The sequence below is a fragment of the Anolis sagrei genome, chromosome 1 (genome assembly GCF_037176765.1).
Source record: "Anolis sagrei isolate rAnoSag1 chromosome 1, rAnoSag1.mat, whole genome shotgun sequence".
Classification (NCBI taxonomy): domain Eukaryota; kingdom Metazoa; phylum Chordata; class Lepidosauria; order Squamata; family Dactyloidae; genus Anolis; species Anolis sagrei.
This window is the reverse complement of record NC_090021.1, coordinates 7,320,959-7,343,013: the sequence shown is the minus strand read 5'-3', so window position 1 is coordinate 7,343,013 and position 22,055 is coordinate 7,320,959. Positions and strand designations below refer to the sequence as shown.

At 44.2% G+C, this 22,055-nt stretch overlaps 1 protein-coding gene across 8 annotated transcripts in view; it reads right to left on the bottom strand.

The window, feature by feature from the left end:
* LOC132761633 (nuclear receptor coactivator 1) overlaps nt 1–22,055 on the bottom strand; it is a 450,982-nt gene that overhangs the window by 1,795 nt on the left and 427,132 nt on the right. For 7 of the 8 annotated variants that reach the window (XM_067462609.1, XM_067462628.1, XM_067462611.1 and 4 more), the window contains 8 exons: nt 21,664–21,790; nt 18,143–18,311; nt 15,557–15,880; nt 14,052–14,153; nt 11,961–12,366; nt 11,402–11,576; nt 6,532–6,715; nt 6,240–6,326 (listed from right to left, as the gene is read on the bottom strand). In XM_067462609.1, the coding sequence (XP_067318710.1) occupies nt 6,240–6,326; nt 6,532–6,715; nt 11,402–11,576; nt 11,961–12,366; nt 14,052–14,153; nt 15,557–15,880; nt 18,143–18,311; nt 21,664–21,790 (1,574 nt within the window). Of the gene's footprint in view, nt 1–78; nt 141–6,239; nt 6,327–6,531; nt 6,716–11,401; nt 11,577–11,960; nt 12,367–14,051; nt 14,154–15,556; nt 15,881–18,142; nt 18,312–21,663; nt 21,791–22,055 lie in introns of all 8 variants that reach the window. The other variant, XM_067462629.1, reaches the window with a different exon arrangement.

The following is a 22,055-nucleotide window of genomic DNA, read 5'->3' as shown; positions in this document are numbered from 1 at the left end:
CCGGGCGCAGGAATATGGGGGGGAGGCCCGAGGCGGGCCAATGGCGGAGCAGGAAGCTACGGTGAAGTGGAAACTCACTAGAGAGAATGCCTCTAGCCTGAAGTCACCACAGAGAAGAAGAACTCTTCTGTCTTCTTGCCCTACAAAAAGAAAACCGCTGCACTCATTCGGGTCAGAGCTCGGAAAGAAAGAAGCAAAACGTTCATATGTTTCTCTTGAATTCAAATCAGGCACAATTGACAGCAGGCCTGGGCCAACTTCGGTTCTCCCTCTGGGTGTTTTGGACTTCAACTCCCACAATTCCTAACAGCCTACCGGCAATAGTTTTTTGTTTCATTGTGCCCAGGAACTATATAATTGTGCCGGGGTGGTCCATGCCTTAGTCACCTCTAGATTGGACTACTGTAATGCGCTCTCCGTGGGGCTGCCCTTGAAACGGCTCGGAAATTTCAACTGGTCCAACGGGCAGCAGCCAGGATGTTAACTGGTGCTCCTTACAGAGAGAGGTCAACCCTCCTGTTTAAGGAGCTCCACTGGCTGCCGTTTACCTGCCGAGCCCAATTCAAGGTGCAGGTGCTTACCTACAAAGCCCTAAACGATTTGGGACCAGCCTACCTGCGTGACTGCATCTCCGTTTACGAACCCACACGCTCACTTCGTTCATCCAGAGAAGCCCTGCTCGCGATTCCACCTGCGTCGCAGGCGCGTTTGGTGGGGACGCGAGATAGAGCCTTTTCTGTGGTAGCCCCCCGGCTTTGGAACATCCTCCCCAAAGACATCAGACAGGCCCCTTCGCTGGCAGTCCTTAGGAAGAACTTGAAGACCTGGCTGTTCCGATGTGCCTTTCCAGAACAGGAAAACTCCAGCAATATGTCCCAGAAGCACTTTATTAGAGTTTAAGATTGCCTGCACACTGCACTTGCCCTAAAATCTGATATACCACCTGTCACACCCAGCACTTTTTAATCTGTACCCATTACATTTGGCCCGGCCCTAGTTTTATCGTGTCTTGGTGTATTGTTTTTAGTTGTTTGATATTGCTTTAATTGTTTTTGATTTGCTTTAAGTTGTGTATTTGTTATGCTATTGTTTTATTGAGGCCTTGGCCTTTGTAAGCCGCATTGAGTCCTTCGGGAGATGCTACCGGGGTACAAATAAAGATAATAATAATAATAATAATAATAATAATAATAATAATAATATAACTTTGCCCATATTACTCCATCACTGGTGTCTGGACCACTGCTTGCCTGAATACCTCACAAAACCAAGAACCCCATGTTTCTATAACATGGCAGTTAAAGTGGCATCAAAGTGCTACAACGGTATGGTGTGAAAGAGGCTCTGAGTCTAGAAATGTTTTTAGAAAGGGGCAAAATGGAAGGGTCTCATCCACCCCACCTTGGGCCAAAGAAGTTGAACTGAGGCAGGAATGCAAGAGGAAGGTAGGCAGAAAGAAAGAAACCCCGTGAATGTTTTGCTTGAAGGTTTGCTTGGTGCTTCCCCCTAATACAGGGGTGGTCCAGGTGAATTTCCCCACTGACCCCCGCCAAGTACGCTGCAATAATAGAGCCTAAAGGAAGAGGGGCTTCCAAGCACCATCTGCCCCACGGAACAGCAACCGTTTCTCTCTTCACTTCCGTTTCCTTCAGACTCCGTCTCCTTCCCCACAATTTAATGAAGGGCATCACAGCCCTTTTTATGCTGTACTAGCATTGCCTTTCCCATCCAGATGCCTTTTAGATATGTTGGACTACAGCTCCTATCATTCCACAGCTGACTTCTGAAAGGCACCAGGGAAACAGCTTTAGGATGTCAAAAAATCCCAAAGTTTCCAATGCCCGGGAACTCTGTCAGGGCACTTTTTGTCATTTCAGGAGGCTTTCAGATTAATTTCTTGCACATTACATTTAATCTTGACCATTCAAGCACCTATAATAGCACCTATAATAGCAATCAATCACTCTATCTATCTATCTATCTACTTACTTACTTACTTACAGCTTTTATATTCCGCCCTTCTCATCCCGCAGGGGACTCAGGGCGGATTACAGTGTACGCATATATGGCAAACATTCAATGCCAATTTTTGACATACAAACATATACATACATACACAGAGGCTATTTAACTTTTTCTGGCTGCCAGGGGAGCTGTCGCTTTCATTGTCCATCTGCGACGCTGATGAAGTACTTCCGCATTCCCCGCATGCTTCCCCGCTGGAATGCTTTGCTGGAGGGCTTCTTTATGGCCTCATAAATTAGTTAATTTAGCCTCCCCACACTTTAATGTGGTACCTAATTTTCCTACTTGACAGATGCAACTGTCTTTCGGGTTGCAAAGGTCGATAACAGGCTACACGCAATTGGTTGGAAACCCACTCCAACCCGGGCTGGCTTCGAACTCATGACCTTTTGGTCAGAGTGATCTTTAATGCAGCTGACACTCAGCCAGCTGCGCCACAATCCCGGCAATGCACTGTATTTGTGACTCTCTTCTGTTACAGAAGAGAGTCACGATGGATGAGTTCTTGTGGATCAAGATCAAACTTCAGCCCTCGCTCCAGATGTTTTGGACTTCTACTCTGTTAGGAATTGTGGGAGTTGAAGTCCAAAACACCCGGAGGGCCCAGGTTTGTCCACGTCTGCTCAAGAGCACTCGCTTCACTGCAAAGAAAGGTTCAAAACTGAAATCGAGGAGATTTGGTGTACAATGTTCCCTCACTTTTTGCGGGGGTTCTGTTCCAGGACCACCCGCAATAAGTGAAAATCCGTGAAGTAGAGATGCCGTATTTAATGTAAATGAGGTTCAAGATGGCGGCAATAGTTTGGTCAGTGATATTGATGCAGAGAATGACAGAGATACACCTGTTCAAAGTGTAGTTTCCCATGAGAATGTTCCTATAGGGTATAGGGATGATGGTTTACTCTCTGAATTGCTCCCAGAGAGTTCCTAGGATTTGGGGTTTGAAAACAACTCAGCACCAGCAGAAACTAATGAGCATATAGATAAGACAGGCGGCAGCCAGGTTGTTAACTGGGGCTCCTTACAGGGAGTGGTCAACCCTCCTGTTCAAGGAGCTCCACTGGCTGCCATTCATTTTCCGGACTCAATTCAAGGTGCAGGTGCTTACCTACAAAGCCCTAAACGGTTTGGGACCCATCTACCTGCGTGACCGCATCTCTGTATACGAACCCACACGATCTCTTTGTTCATCTGGAGAGGCCCTGCTCTCGATCCTGCCAGCATCGCAGGTGCGATTGGTGGGGACGAGAGAGAGGGCCTTTTCGGTGGTGGCCCCTCGACTCTGGAACTCACTCCTTAAAGACATCAGACAGGCCCCAACCCTGGCAGTTTTCAGGAGGAGCTTGAAGACGTGGTTGTTCCAGTGTGCCTTCCCGGATTAACAATCCCATAGCACTTTGTCTCTCTAAAGTACTTTACATTTTTTAGGTCTCCTCATATGTCTTTCCACAAACCCCACTATCACCTTTTCGTCCATGTTCAGCACTATTTCCAATTTTAATTTTACATTTGGCCTTCCCATAGTTTTAATTATATGTTGTCTTATTGATAATGTTATATGTTTATGTTTTATTTTAATTGCTTGTATTGTTGTGATTATTGTTTGTATTGTTGTGTTTGGGCTCGGCCTCATGTAAGCCGCACCAAGTCCCTTGGGGAGATGGTAGCGGGGTACAAATAAAGTGTTATTATTATTATTATTATTATTATTATTATTATTATTATTATTATAAATTAGTCAAAACAGACAGGCTGAGCAATGCCTTTTGCGTTCTGCCAAAGTAAGTTAATTAAGTAAGTTAATTTGTCCAAAGTAAGTTAATTAAGCCCCCGGTGGTGCAGTGGGTTAAAGCACTGAGCTGCTGAGCTTGTTGATCGAAAAGTCGCAGGTTCGATTCTGGGGAGCGGCGTGAGCTTCCGCTGTCAGCCCTAGCTTCTGCCAACCTAGCAGTTCGAAAACATGCAAATGTGAGTAGATCAATAGGTACCGCTCCGGCGGGAAGGTAACAGCGCTCCATGCGGTCATGCCGGCCACATGACTTTGGAGGTGTCTATGGACAACGCTGGCTCTTCGGCTTAGAAATGGAGATGAGCACCACACCCCAGAGTCAGACATGACTGGACTTAATGTCAGGGGACTACCTTTACCTTTACCTAAGTTAATTAAGAAAACACTTTTAAAAAAAAAAAAAGCATTGGGAATGCTTGTTTTCTCTTGATAGCCTGTAGCTGAAGTCAAGTGATGGCACAGGTATGGAGGCAGCAGGCTGGGCACTGTCATCCCATTGCCTATATGATATTCCTCAGTTATGTGAGGAACCACCCCATTCCCTTGTCTAGATCTGCTTCAATTCAGCTGCTTGTTTAAGTCTGAAGCTGTCTTTGTCTGCCCTCTAGGATGGATGCATTTGGAAGAAGGAAAAGAGCCCATTAACTAGCTCACCTTTCCATCCACCCCCACTATTCTTTATGTGATTATTATTTAGTGAATGGAGCCTCTGGGTTAAACGGCTAAGCTGCTGAACCTGCTGATCAAAAGGTCTGCAGTTCAAATCCGGGAAGCAGGGTGAGCTCCTGCTCTTAGCCCCAGCTTCTGCCAACCTAGCAGTTTGAAAACATGCAAAATGTGAGTAGATCAATAGGTACTGCTCTGGCGGGAAGGTAACAGCACTCCATGCAATCATGCTGGCCATATGACCTTGGAGGCGTCTATGGACAACACTGGCTCTTCGGCTTAGGAATTGAGATGAGCACCAGCCCCCAGAATCAGACACAACAAGACTTAATGTCAAAGGAAAACCTTTACCTTATTTAGCTAATTACTTATTATTAACTAGCCGTCCCCTGCCACGTGTTGCTGTGGCCCAGTCATAGAATCATAGAATCCTAGAGTTGGAAGAGACCTCATGGGCCATCCAGTCCAACCCCATTCTGCCAAGAAGCAGGAATATTGCATTCAAATCACCCCTGACAGATGGCCATCCAGCCTCTGTTTAAAAGCTTCCAATGAAGGAGCCTCCACCACACTCCGGGGCAGAGAGTTCCACTGCTGAACGGCTCTCACAGTCAGGAAGTTCTTCCTCATGTTCAGAGTCTGTGTATATATGTTTTGTGTGTGTGTATATGTGTGCATGTGTGTTTATATATTTGTGTATATATGTTTGTTTGTGTGTGTGTGTGTATATATATATATGTGTGTGTGTGTATTTGTATATTTATATGTGTACATGCATATTGTATATATATGTGTGCATGTGTATATGTATATATGTATGTGTGCATGTATATGTGCATATGTGTATATGTATATGTGTGTGTATGTACATATATGTGTGTATATGTGTATATTGTGTGTATGAATGTGTGCATGTGCATATGTATATGAGTGTATGTGTATATGTATATATGGTGTATTTTTTGGGGTTTTAAGTCTTTTAGCTGGGGTTTTGTGTGTGTGTGTGTGTGTGTGTTTATGAGAGATGGGAGCCCTGTGTGCTAAGTTTGGCCCAATTCCATCATTGGTGGAGTTCAGAATGCTCTTTGATTGTAGCTAAACTATAAATCCCAGCAACAACAATTTCCAAATGACAAAATCAATTTTTTGAGTGGAGGACATAAATTGGACTGTTAGGTGTCTTGTGTCCAAATTTCGTGTCAATTCCCCCAGTGGTTTTTGAGTTCTGTTAATCCCACAAACGAGCATTACATTTGTATTTATATCGATTCATTACAAAGGTTTATAGAAGCTGATTTTGGAGGCCTGCTTAAAAGGCAATATAGAAGTATTCTTCTAAAAATTAAAAAAACTGGACCCAAGAACACAGATTGGCCAAGATCTTTGCCTGTGATCAGCCCCAATATTTGCACTCTCATTTGCCCGGCGGAGAACAACTCTGGGCTGGATTTACAGACATCCCAGTATCTTCTCAATGACGGCTAGAAGGCCGAAAGAGCTTGAGAGGAAGATAATAAAATATATAGGGTTGGAAGAGATCTCGAGACCCATCTAGCCCAACCTGACTCTGCCAGGCAAAATCCCTGGACGAAGAATGGAAACGCCTGATGTATGACTGCCTCGAGTCCCATTTCAACTCCAATCTCCTTCAACAGGATGATGTTTTGAATCTCAAGAGCCAGAGGTTGCCCTGAGGGGATGTGAGCAGCCAGGAGAGGCTTCCCTGAGGCCCTTATGCGCAGAGGAGAGCATTACTGACCTGTGCGCCATCAGCTTCTGTCTTCAAAAGGTCAGAGGAGAGCTGGTTGCAGTAGAGGCCTGTGGGTCTGAGAGATGGGTCGTTCACCTGGGAGAAAGCAGACGCAAGGAGTGAATTCGGAAAGCATTCTCTCCAAACCCCCATTCTCAGAAGGCATCAGAGAAACACTCTCATCTAGAATGAGTGAATGACGCAACACAACCAATGGATGGTTCTACCTTTTGCAGACTTCTTGCTTTTGTTTAACTGATTGAGCCATGTGCCTGGAAAGGCCCACCCTGGCCCCACTCACCTGCTCAGAGCACAGCTGGTTCATGCTGGGCATCTGCAGGGAGCTCATGGGCATCTGCCCAGCCATTGGGTTCATGTTCTGGACATTGGCATTCCCTCCAGCCATGGAGACGGTGATGCTCATGTTGTTGTACATTCCCTGCTGGGCGGGTGAGGGCTGGCTCTGCCCAGCTTGGCCAAAGACGCTGCGGCCAAAGAGAGGAGAGTCATTCCCAAAACAATTCACATTCCAAAAAAAACCAAAAAAACAAACCCCTATATGAGATATAGGAGACAGAAAGGACTTTCCTGTTGCTCTTAGATTTACGTTTGCTGCCATCACATTAAATCCTTCCATGTCTAAGAGAACCCAAGATGGCAAAGTACCGTACATACTCTAGGATAAGCCGAGGCACCTAATTTTTACCACAGAACACCTGGGAATACTTATTGACTCAAGTCTAAGCCAAGGATGAGAAATGCAGCAGCTACTGGTCAATTTCAAAAATAAGAGGAGGAAGGGAATAAAGGAAAGAGGAGAAGAAGAGAAAGAGGGAGGAAGAAAAGAAGGAGGAGAAGGAGGAAAAGTAGAAAGAAAGAGGAGGAGGAAAGGTGGGAAAAAGGGAAGGAGAGAAAGGAAGAAAAAGAAACAGGATGAGAAGGAATAGAGGAAGGAGAAGAGGGAGAAAAAGAAGGAAGAAAGTGAAGGAGGAAAGGAAGAAAAAGGAAGAGAAGAAGAAATAGAGGAAGGAGGAGGAGGGAAAAAAGGAAGAGGAGGAGGACAGGAAGAAAAGGAAGAGAAGAAGGAGAGGAAGGAAGAGAAGCAGGAGGAGGAGAAATAGAGGAAGGAGGAGAAGGGGGGAAAGAAGGAAGGAAGAGGAGAGGGAGAGGAAGAAAAAGAAGCAGGAGGAGGCATAGAGGAAGTAAGAGAAGGAGAGCAAGAAAAAAGGAGAGGAGAGAAAGAAAAAGGGAGATGAAGAAATGGAGAAGGAGGAAAAGAAGGAAGAAAGAGGAGGAGAGAAAGAAAAAAGAGGAGAGGAAGGAAGAAAAAGGTGCAGCAGAAGGAAGCGGAAATGAGAAAGGAGGCGAAGGAGAGCAAGAAAAAGGAAGAGGGGGAAGAATGAGGGGAGAAGGAGGAAAATAAAGAAGAAAGAAGAGGAGCGGAAGGAAGAAAAAGAAGCAGCAGGAGGAGGAATAGAGGAAGCAGGAAAAAAGAGAAGAAGGAGAGGAAGACAAAGGAAGAGGGAGGAATAATAGGAGGAGAAGAAAGGAAAAGAAGGAAGAAGGAGCAGCAGAGGAAGAAAAAGAGGAGAGGGAGAAAAAGAAGCAACAGGAGGAGGAATAGAGGAAGGAGGAGAAGGAGAGCAAGGAAAAGGAAGAGGAGAAGGAGGGGAGGGAAGAAAGGAAGAAAAACAAGCAACAAAAAAGGAATAGAGGAAGGAGGAAAAGGAGAGGGAGGAAGAGGGAGGCAGAATAAATGGAGGAGAAAGAGGAAAAGAAGAAGGAGGAGTGGAAGAAAAAGGAAGAGGAGGAGAGGAAGGAAGAAAGAGAAGCAGCAGCAGGAGGAATAGAGGAAGGAGGAGAAAGAGAGCAAGGAAAAGGAAGAGGAGGGGAAGAAAGAAAGAAAGGAGGAAAAACAAGCAGCAAAAGAAGGAATAGACAAAGGAGGAAAAGGAGAGGGAGGAAGAATAGGATGAGGAGGAGAAGGAGAAGAAGGAAAAAAGCAAAACAGTCTTGGCTAGAAGCCTTTTGGAGTGTATTTTGACTTGCCAAACATGGGGTATGTAGCATGCAAACATGTGCTAACTATGCAATTGCTGAGATTTTTTAACAACAGGATTTTGGTCAGTCAAACAGAAACAAGCGCAACATGAGCCCTGCATATGAAATGCGAAAATAGGATGAGCAAACCCAGTAAGCTTAGCTCTGGATGTATTTGGAATATAACTTGGATATTGGGAGAAAGGAAGAAAGGCAACCAATTAATCAATCTGAAAGCAAATGCAACTGATGAAAGGACTAGTTGAAGAGAGCACTTTGCTTAAAGAGCAATTTCAAGTAAATCTAAACATGCACAAAACGTTCTGAGCCAGTTTCCAAAACATCTTGACATGTTCTGCTGATAACAAGATGCAAAGGAGAAGTGCCATTTCTTGCTCCTTATTGGCTCCTTTGCGTCTATGTCAAAACCTTGTGTTGCTCAATGGCTGAATATTATGTGTTTCTGTAGGAATTCTGTTTAAAGCTGCTTTAAGATCTCAATTGGGATGGGATTCTAGGCTTTGAAGAGTCCACACTGCAAAGTGCAATAAACTCCCCGACTCCATTCAGGAAACTTAAAAAGGTTTTTAAAATTTCCTCTTTCAGGATCAACAGTTAGCAACCAAAAACAGATTTCAGGAAACACTGAATATACAAAGGGGAACCAGGAAGACATAGTTCCACCATGTCTCCTGGGTCATCAGTTGGGAGTCCCTCCCCTCAGTAACGATATAGTCATATATAATACTAATATTGTGCTGTGTTAATAATATAATGTATTGTATACACATATAATATTGATATTATAATGTAATGCAATATAATAATAATAATAATAATAATAATACAATATAATAATTTTATATTTCATATTACATGTAATATTACTAATAATATTACAGTTTAGTGGTATAGTGGTATAGTGGTATAGTATAATAAAGTAATTATAATACTAATTTATTTATTTATTTATTTATTTAGGGGTTTTTTATACTGATCTCACCTCGAGAGGGACTCAGATTCGGTTCACAACATGTGTCAAATACAATTTTACAACACACAGTGCATTATCAAAAAACATTAAAAACATATTTCAATGAACAGTATACAATATACATCATCAACATCACAGATACATATAAGCCAGGTCGTCAGAACATTAGTCGTAGTTTACAGTTAGTCGTGCTCCTTCCATATAAACCCACATTGACTCAGTTATCAAAGGCCAGATCCCAAAGCCAGGTCTTTGTTAGTTTTCTGAATGTCAGGAGGGAGGATGCGGTTCTAATCTCCACAGGGAGGGCATTCCAAAGCCGAGGGGCCACCATCGAGAAGGCCCTGTCTCTCGTCCCCACCAAACGTGATTGTGACAGTGGTGGGACTGTCACAATCACGTTTGGACGATCTTAAGGACCTTGATGGTTTGTAGGGGAGAATCCGTTCGGACAGGTAAACTGGGCCAGCGTCGTTTAGGGCTTTGTAGGTCAAAACCAGCACTTTGAATTGTGCTCGGAAGCTAATCGGCACCCAGTGGAGCTGGTGCAACAAAGGAGTTGTGTGCTCCTTGTACCCAGCACCCGTTAGTAATCTGGATGCCGCGCGTTGGACTAACTGCAGCTTCCGGACAGTCTTCAGAGGCAGCCCCACGTAGAGAGCGTTGCAGTAATCCAAACGGGATGTAACCAAAGCGTGTACTACCGTGGCCAAGTCAGCCTTCCCAAGGTACGGACGCAGCTGGCGCACAAGTTTTAGTTGTGCGAAAGCTCCCCTGACCACTGCTGAAACCTGGGGCTCCAGGCTCAGCGATGAATCCAAGAGAACTCCCAGACTGCGTACCTGTGCTTTTAGGGAGAGTGTGACCCCGTCCAGCACAGGCTGTAACCCCATCCTCTGTTCTGTCTTACGACTGACCAGGAGGACCTCTGTCTTGTCTGGATTTAGTTTCAATCTGTTGTCCCTCATCCAGTCCGTGACAGCGGCCAAGCACCGGTTCAGGACCTGAACTCCTTAGTAGCAGGTGGAAAGGAGTGACAGAGTTGGACATCATCTGCGTACAGATGACACCGCACCCCGAAACTCCGGATGTGTGCTATGTTGATAATATAATATATTGTATGTACATATAACTTGTAAGCCGCTTTGGGGTGAGACGGGAAAGATAGAATTGTCAGAAATAAAAAAAAAATACTATTAGAAAATGTAAGTCCCCCTCCCCCTCTTGCAATCATGATTTCTCAGAGAACTTTTCCTAGTGACCTTTCATGGAACTCTGGTTGAACTAGATGAACCCCACTGAATCAATAGGTAAAGGTAAAGGTTTCCCCTGACATTAAGTCTAGTCGTGTCCAACTTTAGAAGATGGTGCTCATCTCCATTTCTAAATCGAAGAGCTGGCATTGTCTGTAGACACCTCCAAAGTCATGTGGCCAGCACGACTGCAATTAGAATCAAACACAGAGCAGACTGTTGTGAATACACCTATTTTGTGAAATATGTTTATAATTAGATAAAATATTTATTTTCTGTATATGTAACTTTTAAATGTCTACAGCCACATTTTGTTCCTTTGATTTACATCCCACTAAACATAAAAACCTATATTTCTAAGGGGAACAAGTACCAAGTTTATAATCTTGTGAGTATCTTTAAACATGTTGAAATATATGATGCTGAATGGGTGTATTTATAACAAACACTGAGGTATATGATAAATATCAAGGTCATAACTCTGTTAGTATTCTTTTATGTATCTTTATATGTGTTTATGTACATGATTGTCTATGAATTTATATATAATTTTAGTCCACCAGAGGAAGGCCTGGAGTGTCTATGAATTTATTTGAGAGAGAGAGATATATATAAAATTTTAGTCCATCAGAGGAAGGTCTGGAGTGAGGCCGAAACAGGTTGTGGACTACGGATTTAAGTTCAACGCGACTCAAGAACATACAGCGTTGATACTTTTTTGAGAGACTGTACCAAACGCATATATTTTTTTTGAATGCTATGATTTGGAACTGTATAATAAGTTTTACCAGTCACATTATTTGCTGAACTGTTTATTTTTCTTTCTGTGTACAAGTGGGCTATTGTGTTGTATGTATTAACTCAGGAACCCATTCATATCATACCTGTTATTCCCCATGGCTCCTTGCTGCCAGGTCTTCATGTCGGGCGACTGGTACCCCGGCGTGGGTGGGGCCGACTGGAGCATGGGGCTCTGCGAGGGAGGGATCTGGGGCGACATCAAGGGGCTGCCGGGGCTGAGCGAAGGGGCAAAGGCCGCCTCTGCCTGCTGACCCATCCCTGCAGGACGAGAGGAAACAACAACCCTTCATATGAACTTAGAGAAGGAAAACAACAGACTCAAGGAGGGATAGCTAAGGAGACTGGGGAACCTGTGAAATCTGCGGGGATTCAAACACGGGACAATTTAAGCTCTGGAACATCCCGTTGGTGGGTCTATGCGTAAAGCATGAAGACCACAAATAAGAACAATGCTCCCAGTGTTCTCCTTGTTAAGGTTTCCTTGCACTGAAACAGCCTCCTTCTCTTCTGAGGCTTCAAACACTCTTTCCACCCCTAGTCTGAGCACAATAAGGGCTGTGATTTATAGTTTGCTAAGCAACCAACCCACCCCACTTAGTTTTGGTCACGGCCATTTTCCTCCATCCCATCCCAAAGACGCACCTGACCCCGAATACTGGAAGATGTTCTGCTGCATCTGAGGGCTCATGTTGGCGCCGAACTGTCCCCCGACGCTTCCCATCATCCCCCTGTTCACCATGTTGTTCCGATTGGCCAGGGCTGCCTCCGGGTTGGATGCCGCAAGCTGTGAGAAGGGGCTGGTGGAGGCCGGAGGGTTCCCCGGATTCGTACCGTAGTTGGGAGGAAAAGGGAACTGCTGAGGGGGGGCCTGGGGGAGGCGCCCGGCCCCCAAGGGCACCGGGACCCCAGCTGAAGGGGGCAGACTGCTCCCAAAGCTCTGCTGCTGCCGCATGAGCATGGCGCGCTGCTGCATGAGCTGCCTTTGTCGGTGCTGCTGGCTGTAGAGTTCACGCTGGCGCTGGGCCAGCATCTGTGCGTTGAGTGGCGGCTGAGGAGAGAGGGCAGAGATGTTAGGACAGGAGATATAGAGCAGGCATGTCCGAACGGATTCTCCCCTACGAACCATCAAGGTTGTTAAGATCTTCTGGAGGGGCCCTGCTCTCGGTCCCACCATCTTCGCAATCGCGTCTGGTGGGGACGAGAGACAGGGCCTTCTTGGTGGTGGCCCCTCGGCTGTGGAACTCTCTCCCGATATAGATCAGATCTGCCCCCTCCCTCCTGACTTTCAGAAAGATGGTAAAATCTTGGCTCTGGAACTTAGCATTCTCAGGTTGATGATCGAATCAATAACTGTTGACCACAAGGCGGATGGTGGTGAATTTGTGATTTACTTTGACGAACTGGCTTTATGTAATTCTTGATCTGTATTTTAATGTGTTTTAATGTATTAATGTACTATGATGTTATTATGCTTTAGTTTATTTGTATATTGATTCTCTGTTGTTAGCCGGCCTGAGTCCTTCCTCGGAGGTCGAGAAGATAGGGTGATAAAAACTCTAAATAAATAATAATAATAATAAATAACTTTGTCCTGATTCTTGCCTCAAACTGTGCTGTTCCAGTTGCTGCTCCTTTCAGTCTCTACTGACCGAAAGGTCATGAGTTCGAAGGCAGCCCATCAGAGTAAGCTCCCGACCATTTGTCTAGCTTGGTGTCGTCCTTTGCAGCCCTAAAGACAGTTGCATCTGTCAAGTAGGAAATTTAGGTACTGCTTTATGCAGGGAGGGTAATTCAACTAATTTACAACGCCATAAAAATCTCCAGTAGCTTGTAAAAGAATGAGGAAGTACTCCATCGGTATCACAGGTGGACAGTGAAATGACAGTTCCATTGGTAGCCGGAATTTGAGCATACCGTCATGAAGCTGGAATGTTAAATAGCCTCTGTGTCTCTGTCTATATATGTTGTGTGTCTAGGCATTGAATGTTTGACATGTATATGTGCATTGTGTGAGACAGAGGTACACTGTTGATGCCCAGTAAACTCTAGAAAACAGCTGCTTGGCTGCTACGAGAGAGGGGATGTTGCAGGATATGGAAATCACCCTTAGCTAGCATGGCAATAAATATGGCCCTTTATTTAACAGCCACCACTTTGTAGAAGCCTCACAGACCTGGCCAAGAAAGAGGCATTGCGAGCAACCAATGTAATTTTTTGCATTGCAGCAGCCTCTAAAAGGAATGGGTTCTGGGCAACCACACAGCAACCCAGAAGGTGTCATCCATGAGCAAATATTTCTACTTCATATCTTTTGGTGCAGTTGCTGCCAGGGCTATTTTCAGGGGGTGAAGGTGGGGAACAGGGACATAAAAATATGGAGGAACACCGCTTGCTTCTCTGGCCACCTCCAGGGTTTATCTTGAAGACCAACTGTTGTTACAGCCATTTCCCCCTTATGTCTATAAGATTACCCTTCCTAAGATTGTGCAGACCATGCCTTTGGTCCCAAGTGGTAGAAAAGCCCAACGGAAGCAAAAGCGGCCCTAGACCAGGTATGGGCAAACTTGGGCCCTCCAGGTGTTTTGGACTTCAACTCCCACAATTCCTAACAGCCAGTAGGCTGTTAGGAATTGTGGGAGTTGAAGTCCAAAACACCTGGAGGGCCCAAGTTTGCCTGTATCTGCCCTAGAGTCCACTGGAAGCACAGTGGCCAAAGAGGGGTCCAATGTTTACCTGCCCTGTGATCTGTTGCTGCATCCCGGGCCTCATGCCCATGCTGCCCGGAGGGTTCCCAGCAAATTGGTTCAGGATTGCTTGCCGGTTTTGGTGTATCAGCTGGAAAAAAGCAAAGATATGTTAGAGCTCCCCACAAAAAAAGAAAAAGAAAAAGTGAGATTCAGTTGCTTCTATAGCCAAATGAAAAGCTAGAGGGGAATGAAGGGGGAAGTGGAAGCAAAGGTGTGGTATAGTGTCAGCCCAGGAGAGAAAGCTCACATTGGAGCCATGGGTTGTGGGTATCACGAAAATGTGATATGCAGATTTGATAAATGTTGATTAGATATATGTGTGGGTACGAATGGAATTGAATGGAAGAGTGAATGAGTGGAGTTAATAATTTTGGAAACACCAGTAAAATATTAAGGCCTCCAGTGACTAAACCATTATCTACCTGCTTGCTGGACTATAATTAAAGGTTGCTAATGAGAACTGAAAAATAAACTGTGATAAGAACTGTGACAATGGTTACAACATTCCTTGTGTTAAGAAGGAAGTCAACACAAGGCTAATACCAATCAAGAAGAATCAACATCTGGTCAGGAGATGAAGAGTCAAGATCATTTCAAACAGGACAATTATTTACTACATCAGAAGAAATATTCCTATAAAAGACTCAATCTAATAATTCTCAAGTGTGACTGACAGAAGAGTTGTTAACCCACTATGCTCTGCTCCATGAGCAGAAGATGGTGTACGTATGGAAAGTGGCAGATTTGCACGGGAGCAGTCTGGTCAATTTCTCAAGGGAGGAGGAAGAAGTGTGTTTTGGAGTCTTGGATTTTGTGCAGGGAGTCAGGTTCTGCTGCATGGAAAACACGGGTCTGATCCTTGGCATTTTGAAGTTTTGGAGTTATGGAAGTTTTGGAACTGTGCATTGACAGGTTGCAAGGAAACAGGGTCTGGCTCAACAGGTGCTTTTCCAAGGAGGGAGAATAGCATATGGTAATATTTGTATGCATGCTGGACTGTAATTAAAAGTTGCCAATGAGAACTGAAAAGTAAACTGTGATAAGAACTGTGACAATGGTTACAACATTCCTTGTGTTAAGAAGGAAGTCAACACAAGACTAATACTAATCAAGAAGAATCAACATTCTTCAACAGGGAAGCCTGACAGGTGCTTCTCCAAGGAGGTAGAAAAGGATATGGTAATAGCTGGATGCATGAGGATGGATGCATATACATGTGTGTGAATGCTGAGTAAAAATGCAATTGCCGCTTTTGTTTGTTTGTTAGCTAATGTGATGGGTGTTTGTGAATCCAATATAGTTGCATAGAACCTGTATGTCCATATGTGCATAGAACCTGTATGTCCATATGTTTAATGTTATTCTTTGTGTAAAAATATAAAAGTTCTGATATACCCTCTCACACTGGAAATTGCAATAAAAAGAACCTATGCTTTAAAGTTATTGAAATGTTATTCATGACATGGGTTGCCACACGATGTTCGGACTCACCTGCTGTTGTCCTTGGAGCCTCTGTTGCAGCTGCAGCCGCAACTGGTTGGGTGCCGTGGGGGGTCGGCTGAGCGCCTGCCGCGGCTGCATCCCCATGTTGGTCGGGAAGGCCCCCCGAGGTGGCGGGACCTGGACCGGCATGGGCCCAAAGGACTGCTTCTGCCTGACCATGCCCTGGAAGGGGCCGGCGAGGTTGGCGGTGGGGGAGGCTGAGGGGTAAGGCTGTGGGTACAGGCCGGGCTTCTGCTCCATGGCCATGGGTGGCGGGGCTGGCGCTGCTTGCTGTGGCTGAAACCTCTCCGTCAGCGCCTCCAGGCCACCTCCCTGTGCAGGAGAGGAAATAGGTGTCAGTGGAGAAGCCTCAAGACTTAGATATAGAGCAGGCATGGGCAAACTTTGGCTCCCACAATTCCTAACAGCTGGCAGACTGTTATTTATTATTTTATGTAATTATTTATTTATTAGCCATGGCCTGCCACACATTGCTGTGGCCCTGTCTGTGTACATGTGTTTTGTGTGTGTATATATGTGTTTATGTGTGTGTATATAATTGTGTATATATGTGTGTTTGATTGTGTGTGTATATATATATATGTATGGGTGTATATATATGTGTGTGTGTATGTATATCTGTGTATTTGTGTGTTTATATGTGTAAATGCATATTGTGTATATGTATGTGTGCATGTGTATATCTATACGTGTATATGTATATTTGTGTCTGTATATGTATGTGTGTATTTGTGCATGTGTGTGTGTGTGAATGTGTGCATGTGTATGAGTGTATGTGTATATATGATGTATTTGGGGTTTTTTTTAAGTCTATTCCGTTGGGGTTTGTGTGTGTGTGTTTAGGGGTGATGGACACTCGTTGCACTGTTAGGTGTATTGTCTCCAAATTCCGTGTCAATTTGTCCAGTGGTTTTTCAGTTATGTTAGCATAACCGCGTTGTTGTGGCCAACATGGGGGTTCTGTGTGTGAGGTTTGGCTCAATTCCACCGTTGATGGGGTTCAGAATGCTCTGTGATTGTAGGTGAACTATAAATCCCAGCAACCACAACTCCCAAATGTGAAGATTCTATTTTCCCCAAACTCCACCAGTGTTCACATTTGGGCATATTGAGTAATTGTGCCAAGTTTGGTTCAGATCCATCATTGTTTGAGTCCACAGTGATCTCTAGATATAAGTGAACTACAACTCCAAAATCAAAGAACACTGCCCACCAAACCCTTCCAGTATTTTTTGTTGGTCATGGGAGAACTGTGTGCCAAGTTTGGTTCAGTTCCATCATTGGTGGGGTTCAGAATGCTCTTTGATTGAAGGTGAACTATAAATCCCAGCAACTACAACGCCCAAATGACAAAATCAATTTTTTGAGTGAAGGACATACATTGGGTTGTTAGGTGTCTTGTGTCCAAATTTGGTGTCAATTCGTCCAGTGGTTTTTGAGTTATGTTAATCCCACAAATGAACATTACATTTTTATTTATATAGATTTGCGGTATTTGTACACCACCCTTCTCAACTCCTAAGGGGATTCAGGGCAGTTCACAGTGTTGGCAACAATTCAATCCTGTTGCTACTTGAGGTTTACAATAGGCTTTTTCTAAGTAACAGGGAGGATCAGAACCTTTTCTGTTACAGCTGCCACAAGTTAATTGGGTGTGTTATCTGCTTCAGCATATAACAAGGCACTAGGTTTGCAAGTTTTGAGCTTTGCATTTGGCTTAGCTTGATGGCTCGTTTGAGCTGAAGAAATCTTTGGCTGTTGCTGGGAGTGGTTACGCAGTATCCTGAAGCTGAAGCCATTTGGAATGCCAAGGAAACTGCTTGTTTATGGTAAGATATGGACATTCCACTGTATTGGGTTGTTGTAGGTTTTTTCGGGCTATATGGCCATGGTCTAGAGGCATTCTCTCCTGACGTTTCGCCTGCATCTATGGCAAGCATCCTCAGAGGTAGTGAGGTCTGTTGGAATTAGGAAAAAGGGTTTATATATCTGTGGAATGACCAGGGTGAGACAAAGGACTCTTGTCTGCTGGAGCTAGGTGTGAATGTTTCAACTGACCACCTTGATTAGCACCTTTATTTCCACTGTATTATTTTTCTATGTGTTTGCATATCGCCGTGTAAAGAAGACTCACCGGAGATATTGTTTGTTGCATATTGGTGAGAACAATTCTTCTGTTTTTGCTTTGTGTTTTTGATCTACAGTGAATAGAACTATATTTTTGTTTCTACTTTTAAAGCAATAGACTCAGGTGTATTTTTGAGTTTTTATTACATTGAGAGTAAAAGGGGCTGAGACATTCTGCGGGCTGCTAACACTACTCTGACAAATGCCATCAATGAAAAACAGTATAAAACATCAAAATTGACCCTCCCCTGATAAAAAATTAAACATTATCAAGCACATCACATATCACACAGAGACATAGCTGTCCTGGGTCATTCCACTTTCAACTTTCACTTTAAATGGAGTGGAGTGGAATTTTGTTTTGACCTACATTGCGAGCCTCCTTGGGTTACACACCGGGAGAAAGGCAGGATACTAATGAATTCAACTGAGAGCCAAGCTGTGTACCTGGACCAGTTTGTCGATGCCAAGAGCACGGTCCAGTTCTGCCAGTTCGTTCTCGTCTTTGCCGCTCAGGAAGGAGACCAGCTGCTCGAGGAGGGCTTTCTCGTCATTCCGCCCCTCGGGGGTGGTTGGGGGGCACAGGAGCTCGTCCAGCTGAGACGTGATGCAGTGGCTGAAGGGGTGGGAAGGCAAGTCAGGACAGTGAATGCCAAGCACCACAGGTGCTTGAAACATCGAGCAATCAGAGATAGAGTTTAGACCAGAGGAATAGGAACACAGCAAATCTACGCATTCTAGGAGTTTTTTTTTTGTCGTGTTTTGACTTGAGAAACTGCCAGTCGCTTCTGGTGTGAGATAATTGGCCGTCTGCAAGGACGTTGCCCAGGGGACACCTGGATGTTTTAATGGTTTATCATCCTTCTGGGAGGCTTCTCTCATGTCCCCGCAGGAGGAGCTGGAGCTGATAGAGGGAGCTTATCCGTGCTCTCCCCGGATTCGAACCTGCGACCTGTCGGTCTTCAATCCTGCTGGCAGAGGGGTTTAACCCACTGCCCCACTGGCGGCAGTTCCAGGAGTGAACTGTTTCCAATGTCTCACCCTGATGGCGCAATAGGTTAAATCCTTGTGCCAGCGGGACCGAAGACTGGCAGGTCACAGGTTCAAATCTGGGGAGAGCACCAATGAGCTCCCTCTGTCATACGGGGACACGAGAGAAGCTTCCCACAAGGATGGTAAAACATTCAAACACACAGGTATCCCCTGGGCAATGTCCTTGCAGATGCCCAAGTCTCTCACATCAGAAGTGACTTGCAGTTTCTCAAGTTGCTCCTGATACGAAAAAAACCCCCAAACTCTTTGCAATGCAAGATGTTTCGTGACTGAAAGGAAAATTTCAATCTGGAGGGAATGCTTTCATTTTGCTTTCCACAATAGTTGCTTCCCCATGTCCATCCAAACCTGGCCTGTCCCTTCACTAAATGAAAGCACTCATTTGTTGTATCTTGCCACCACAAAAACTAAAGAATGAATCCACTTTAAATCTGATTTCTGCCTCCTGCAGAATTCTGTTAAAGGCTCCTACCTAAACTACAAACCCCCAAATTCTGAAGGCAGGAACCGGATTTACAGTGGATTCATTCTCTAGTGTGATGAGGTCCCAAATGATGCAGCAAAGTTCACATTATTATTTTTTTTCCACGAGAGTTCCCTATATTGTCGCTGGCCAGCTTTCTTTCCCCCTTTTTCTGTTTGCATCAGCATCACAGCTTTATTTTTCCAATTTGTACCCATTTCTCTGAAACTCTTCCTTTCCTTCCAACTTTCCCTCCATTGCTACCAGGTCTTAATAAAATAATAAAAATAATAATATAATAATAATAATAATAGGGATTTAAAGATTGAACTGCAAAGACTCTTGCACAAGCCAGTAATGGTGGTTCCAGTGGTGATCAGCACACTGGGTGCAGTGCTTAAAGACCTTGGCCTGCACTTAAACACAATCGCCACAGACAAAATTACCATCTGCCAACTGCAGAAGGCCACGTTACTGGGATCTGCATGCATTATTCATCGATACATCACACAGTCCTAGACACTTAGGAAGTGTCCGACGTGTGATCCAATACCACAGCCAGCAGAATGATCTTGTCTGCTGTGGACTCATCTTGTTGTGTTTCTAATAATAATAATAATAATAATAATAATAATAATAATAGTAATAATAATATACTCTATTTATATTCTGTCCTATCTCCCTGAGGGGACTCAGGGCAGATTACAGCACACATATTCGGCAAACACATAGCTGTTAGTTGGAGTCAATGGGATTCCTGTCTGGCCAGGCATGTCATGTTTGCTGGAAAGCATCAAAAAGCCAAAACACAAAAGATCCCAGACCCAAATGTTCTTGAGGTGTGCTAGATGAGCATCTCATGTAAAACACTGAACATGTTCTGGCCAAACCCACAGGCAACAACAATAATATAATATAATGTAATATAATATATTGTATATACATATAATATTACAATGTAATGCAATATAATAGTAATAATAATATGATATTATAATTATATATTTATATTGCATGTAATATTACTAATAATATTACAATATAATGGTATAGTACAATATAGTAATATTTAATATTGATATTATACTATGCTAATAATATAATATATTGTATGTGTATATATCTTGTAAGCCGCTCTGAGTCCCCTTTGGGGTGAGAAGGGCGGCATATAAATGTAAATAAATAAATAGATAAACAATGAATATGGCTGGGTTGGAAGGGGGAAGGCGAAACAAAGCCCTCAAGGTCAGGAAGAAAGAAAGAAAAACAAAAACAAAAAGTGTGTCCAGAATAAGGCAATGCTTCTACCAATGATTGTCTCCAAAACAGATCCAAAAAATCTGGAGGGCCGAAGTTTGCCCGTGCATCCATTAGTGGCAGCTATTTTGGTGCACCTCCGGCGTTCCAAAATAGCTGGTACAGCTTCCATGTTGAGAAGGGAGACAAAAGGGCAGAGGAAAGAGAGATTTCTCTCCTCTTGCTGTGTTGTTACCTAAACTCCCCAATCCCTCTCTCCAGAACAATTTCCCATTACAAAAATGGCCAGGTTTTGGTTTCCAAGGCCTTCTCTTCACAAGGAAAGGAGGGAGGGTACTATAAGAGATGGTACAATGAAAAACAGTGTGGTGGTTGAGGAACTGGAAAGAACCATGAACCAGGAAAAGTTCACAATAGTCTCTCGGTGACATCCACTGAAACTGCACATCCCTTTTGGAAAGCAGCAGCCTGGACTGTTTGCTGCAGTTTTGGGCACTAGATGGCACCATTTTGAACAGTTAGAGTAAAGGTGTCACACCAAGATTGAAAAGTCAAAGAGACAAGTTACCCTGGATATAAAGAATCCCTTTTTGGCTGAATTTGTACAAGATAGCTTCACACAACGCTTTCTAAGCAGGAATACAGACCTCCAAATCCAGTGAGCAATGAAATTGGTGTTCTGGTCCCAAGTAAAGACATCTCAGATATTTACTAACAGCAATCCCTAATGTGACCTACAATCAAAATGAACAACTTTTGCCAGAAGTTACCATGGAGTTGCTCTGGACCTTAACAACTAACTAACTAATGGGTTGTTGTAGGTTTTTTCGGGCTATATGGCCATGTTCTAAAGGCATTTTCTCCTGACGTTTCGCCTGCATCTATGGCAAGCATCCTCAGAGGTAGTGAGGTGACCTCACTACCTCTGAGGATGCTTGCCATAGATGCAGGCAAAACGTCAGGAGAAAATGCCTTTAGAACATGGCCATATAGCCCGAAAAAACCTACAACAACCCAGTGATTCTAGCCATGAAAGCCTTCGACAATAACTAACTAATTCTAGGAGAAATGCCTATCAAAATCTCTAAACACATTAAACAATTAGCTAATGCTTTCCTAAAAGACACTCCATGCCCATCACCCTTCTTGGAATGTGTAAGATACAATCGTTTGGAAAGAGGGCTCGTATACTTACTCATCTGGCTTGCTTATGGGTCCTTGGTTGATGGAGGTCATGGCGTTGTCTGCCCAAGGGAGCTGTTCTCCCATTGCTGGCTGTCCAAACTGATGGTCGGAGACTCCCAATTCCAGTTCAGGCAACCCTGGAGGAAGCAAGGAGCAAAGGGAGGAGGGAGAGAAGCACATGCCAAACCATCAGACCATGAGGAACTGGTGGACCTTTTCTTTCACAGCAGAAGAGTTGAGATGCACCTTTTTTGAAACTGAATCCAGACAAGACAGAGGTCCCCCTGGTCAGTCGTAAGGCCGAACAGGGCATAGGGTTACAGCCTGTGCTGGATGGGGTTACACTCCCCCTCAAGACGCAGGTTTGCAGCCTAGGGAGTGATCCTGGATTCATCATTGAGC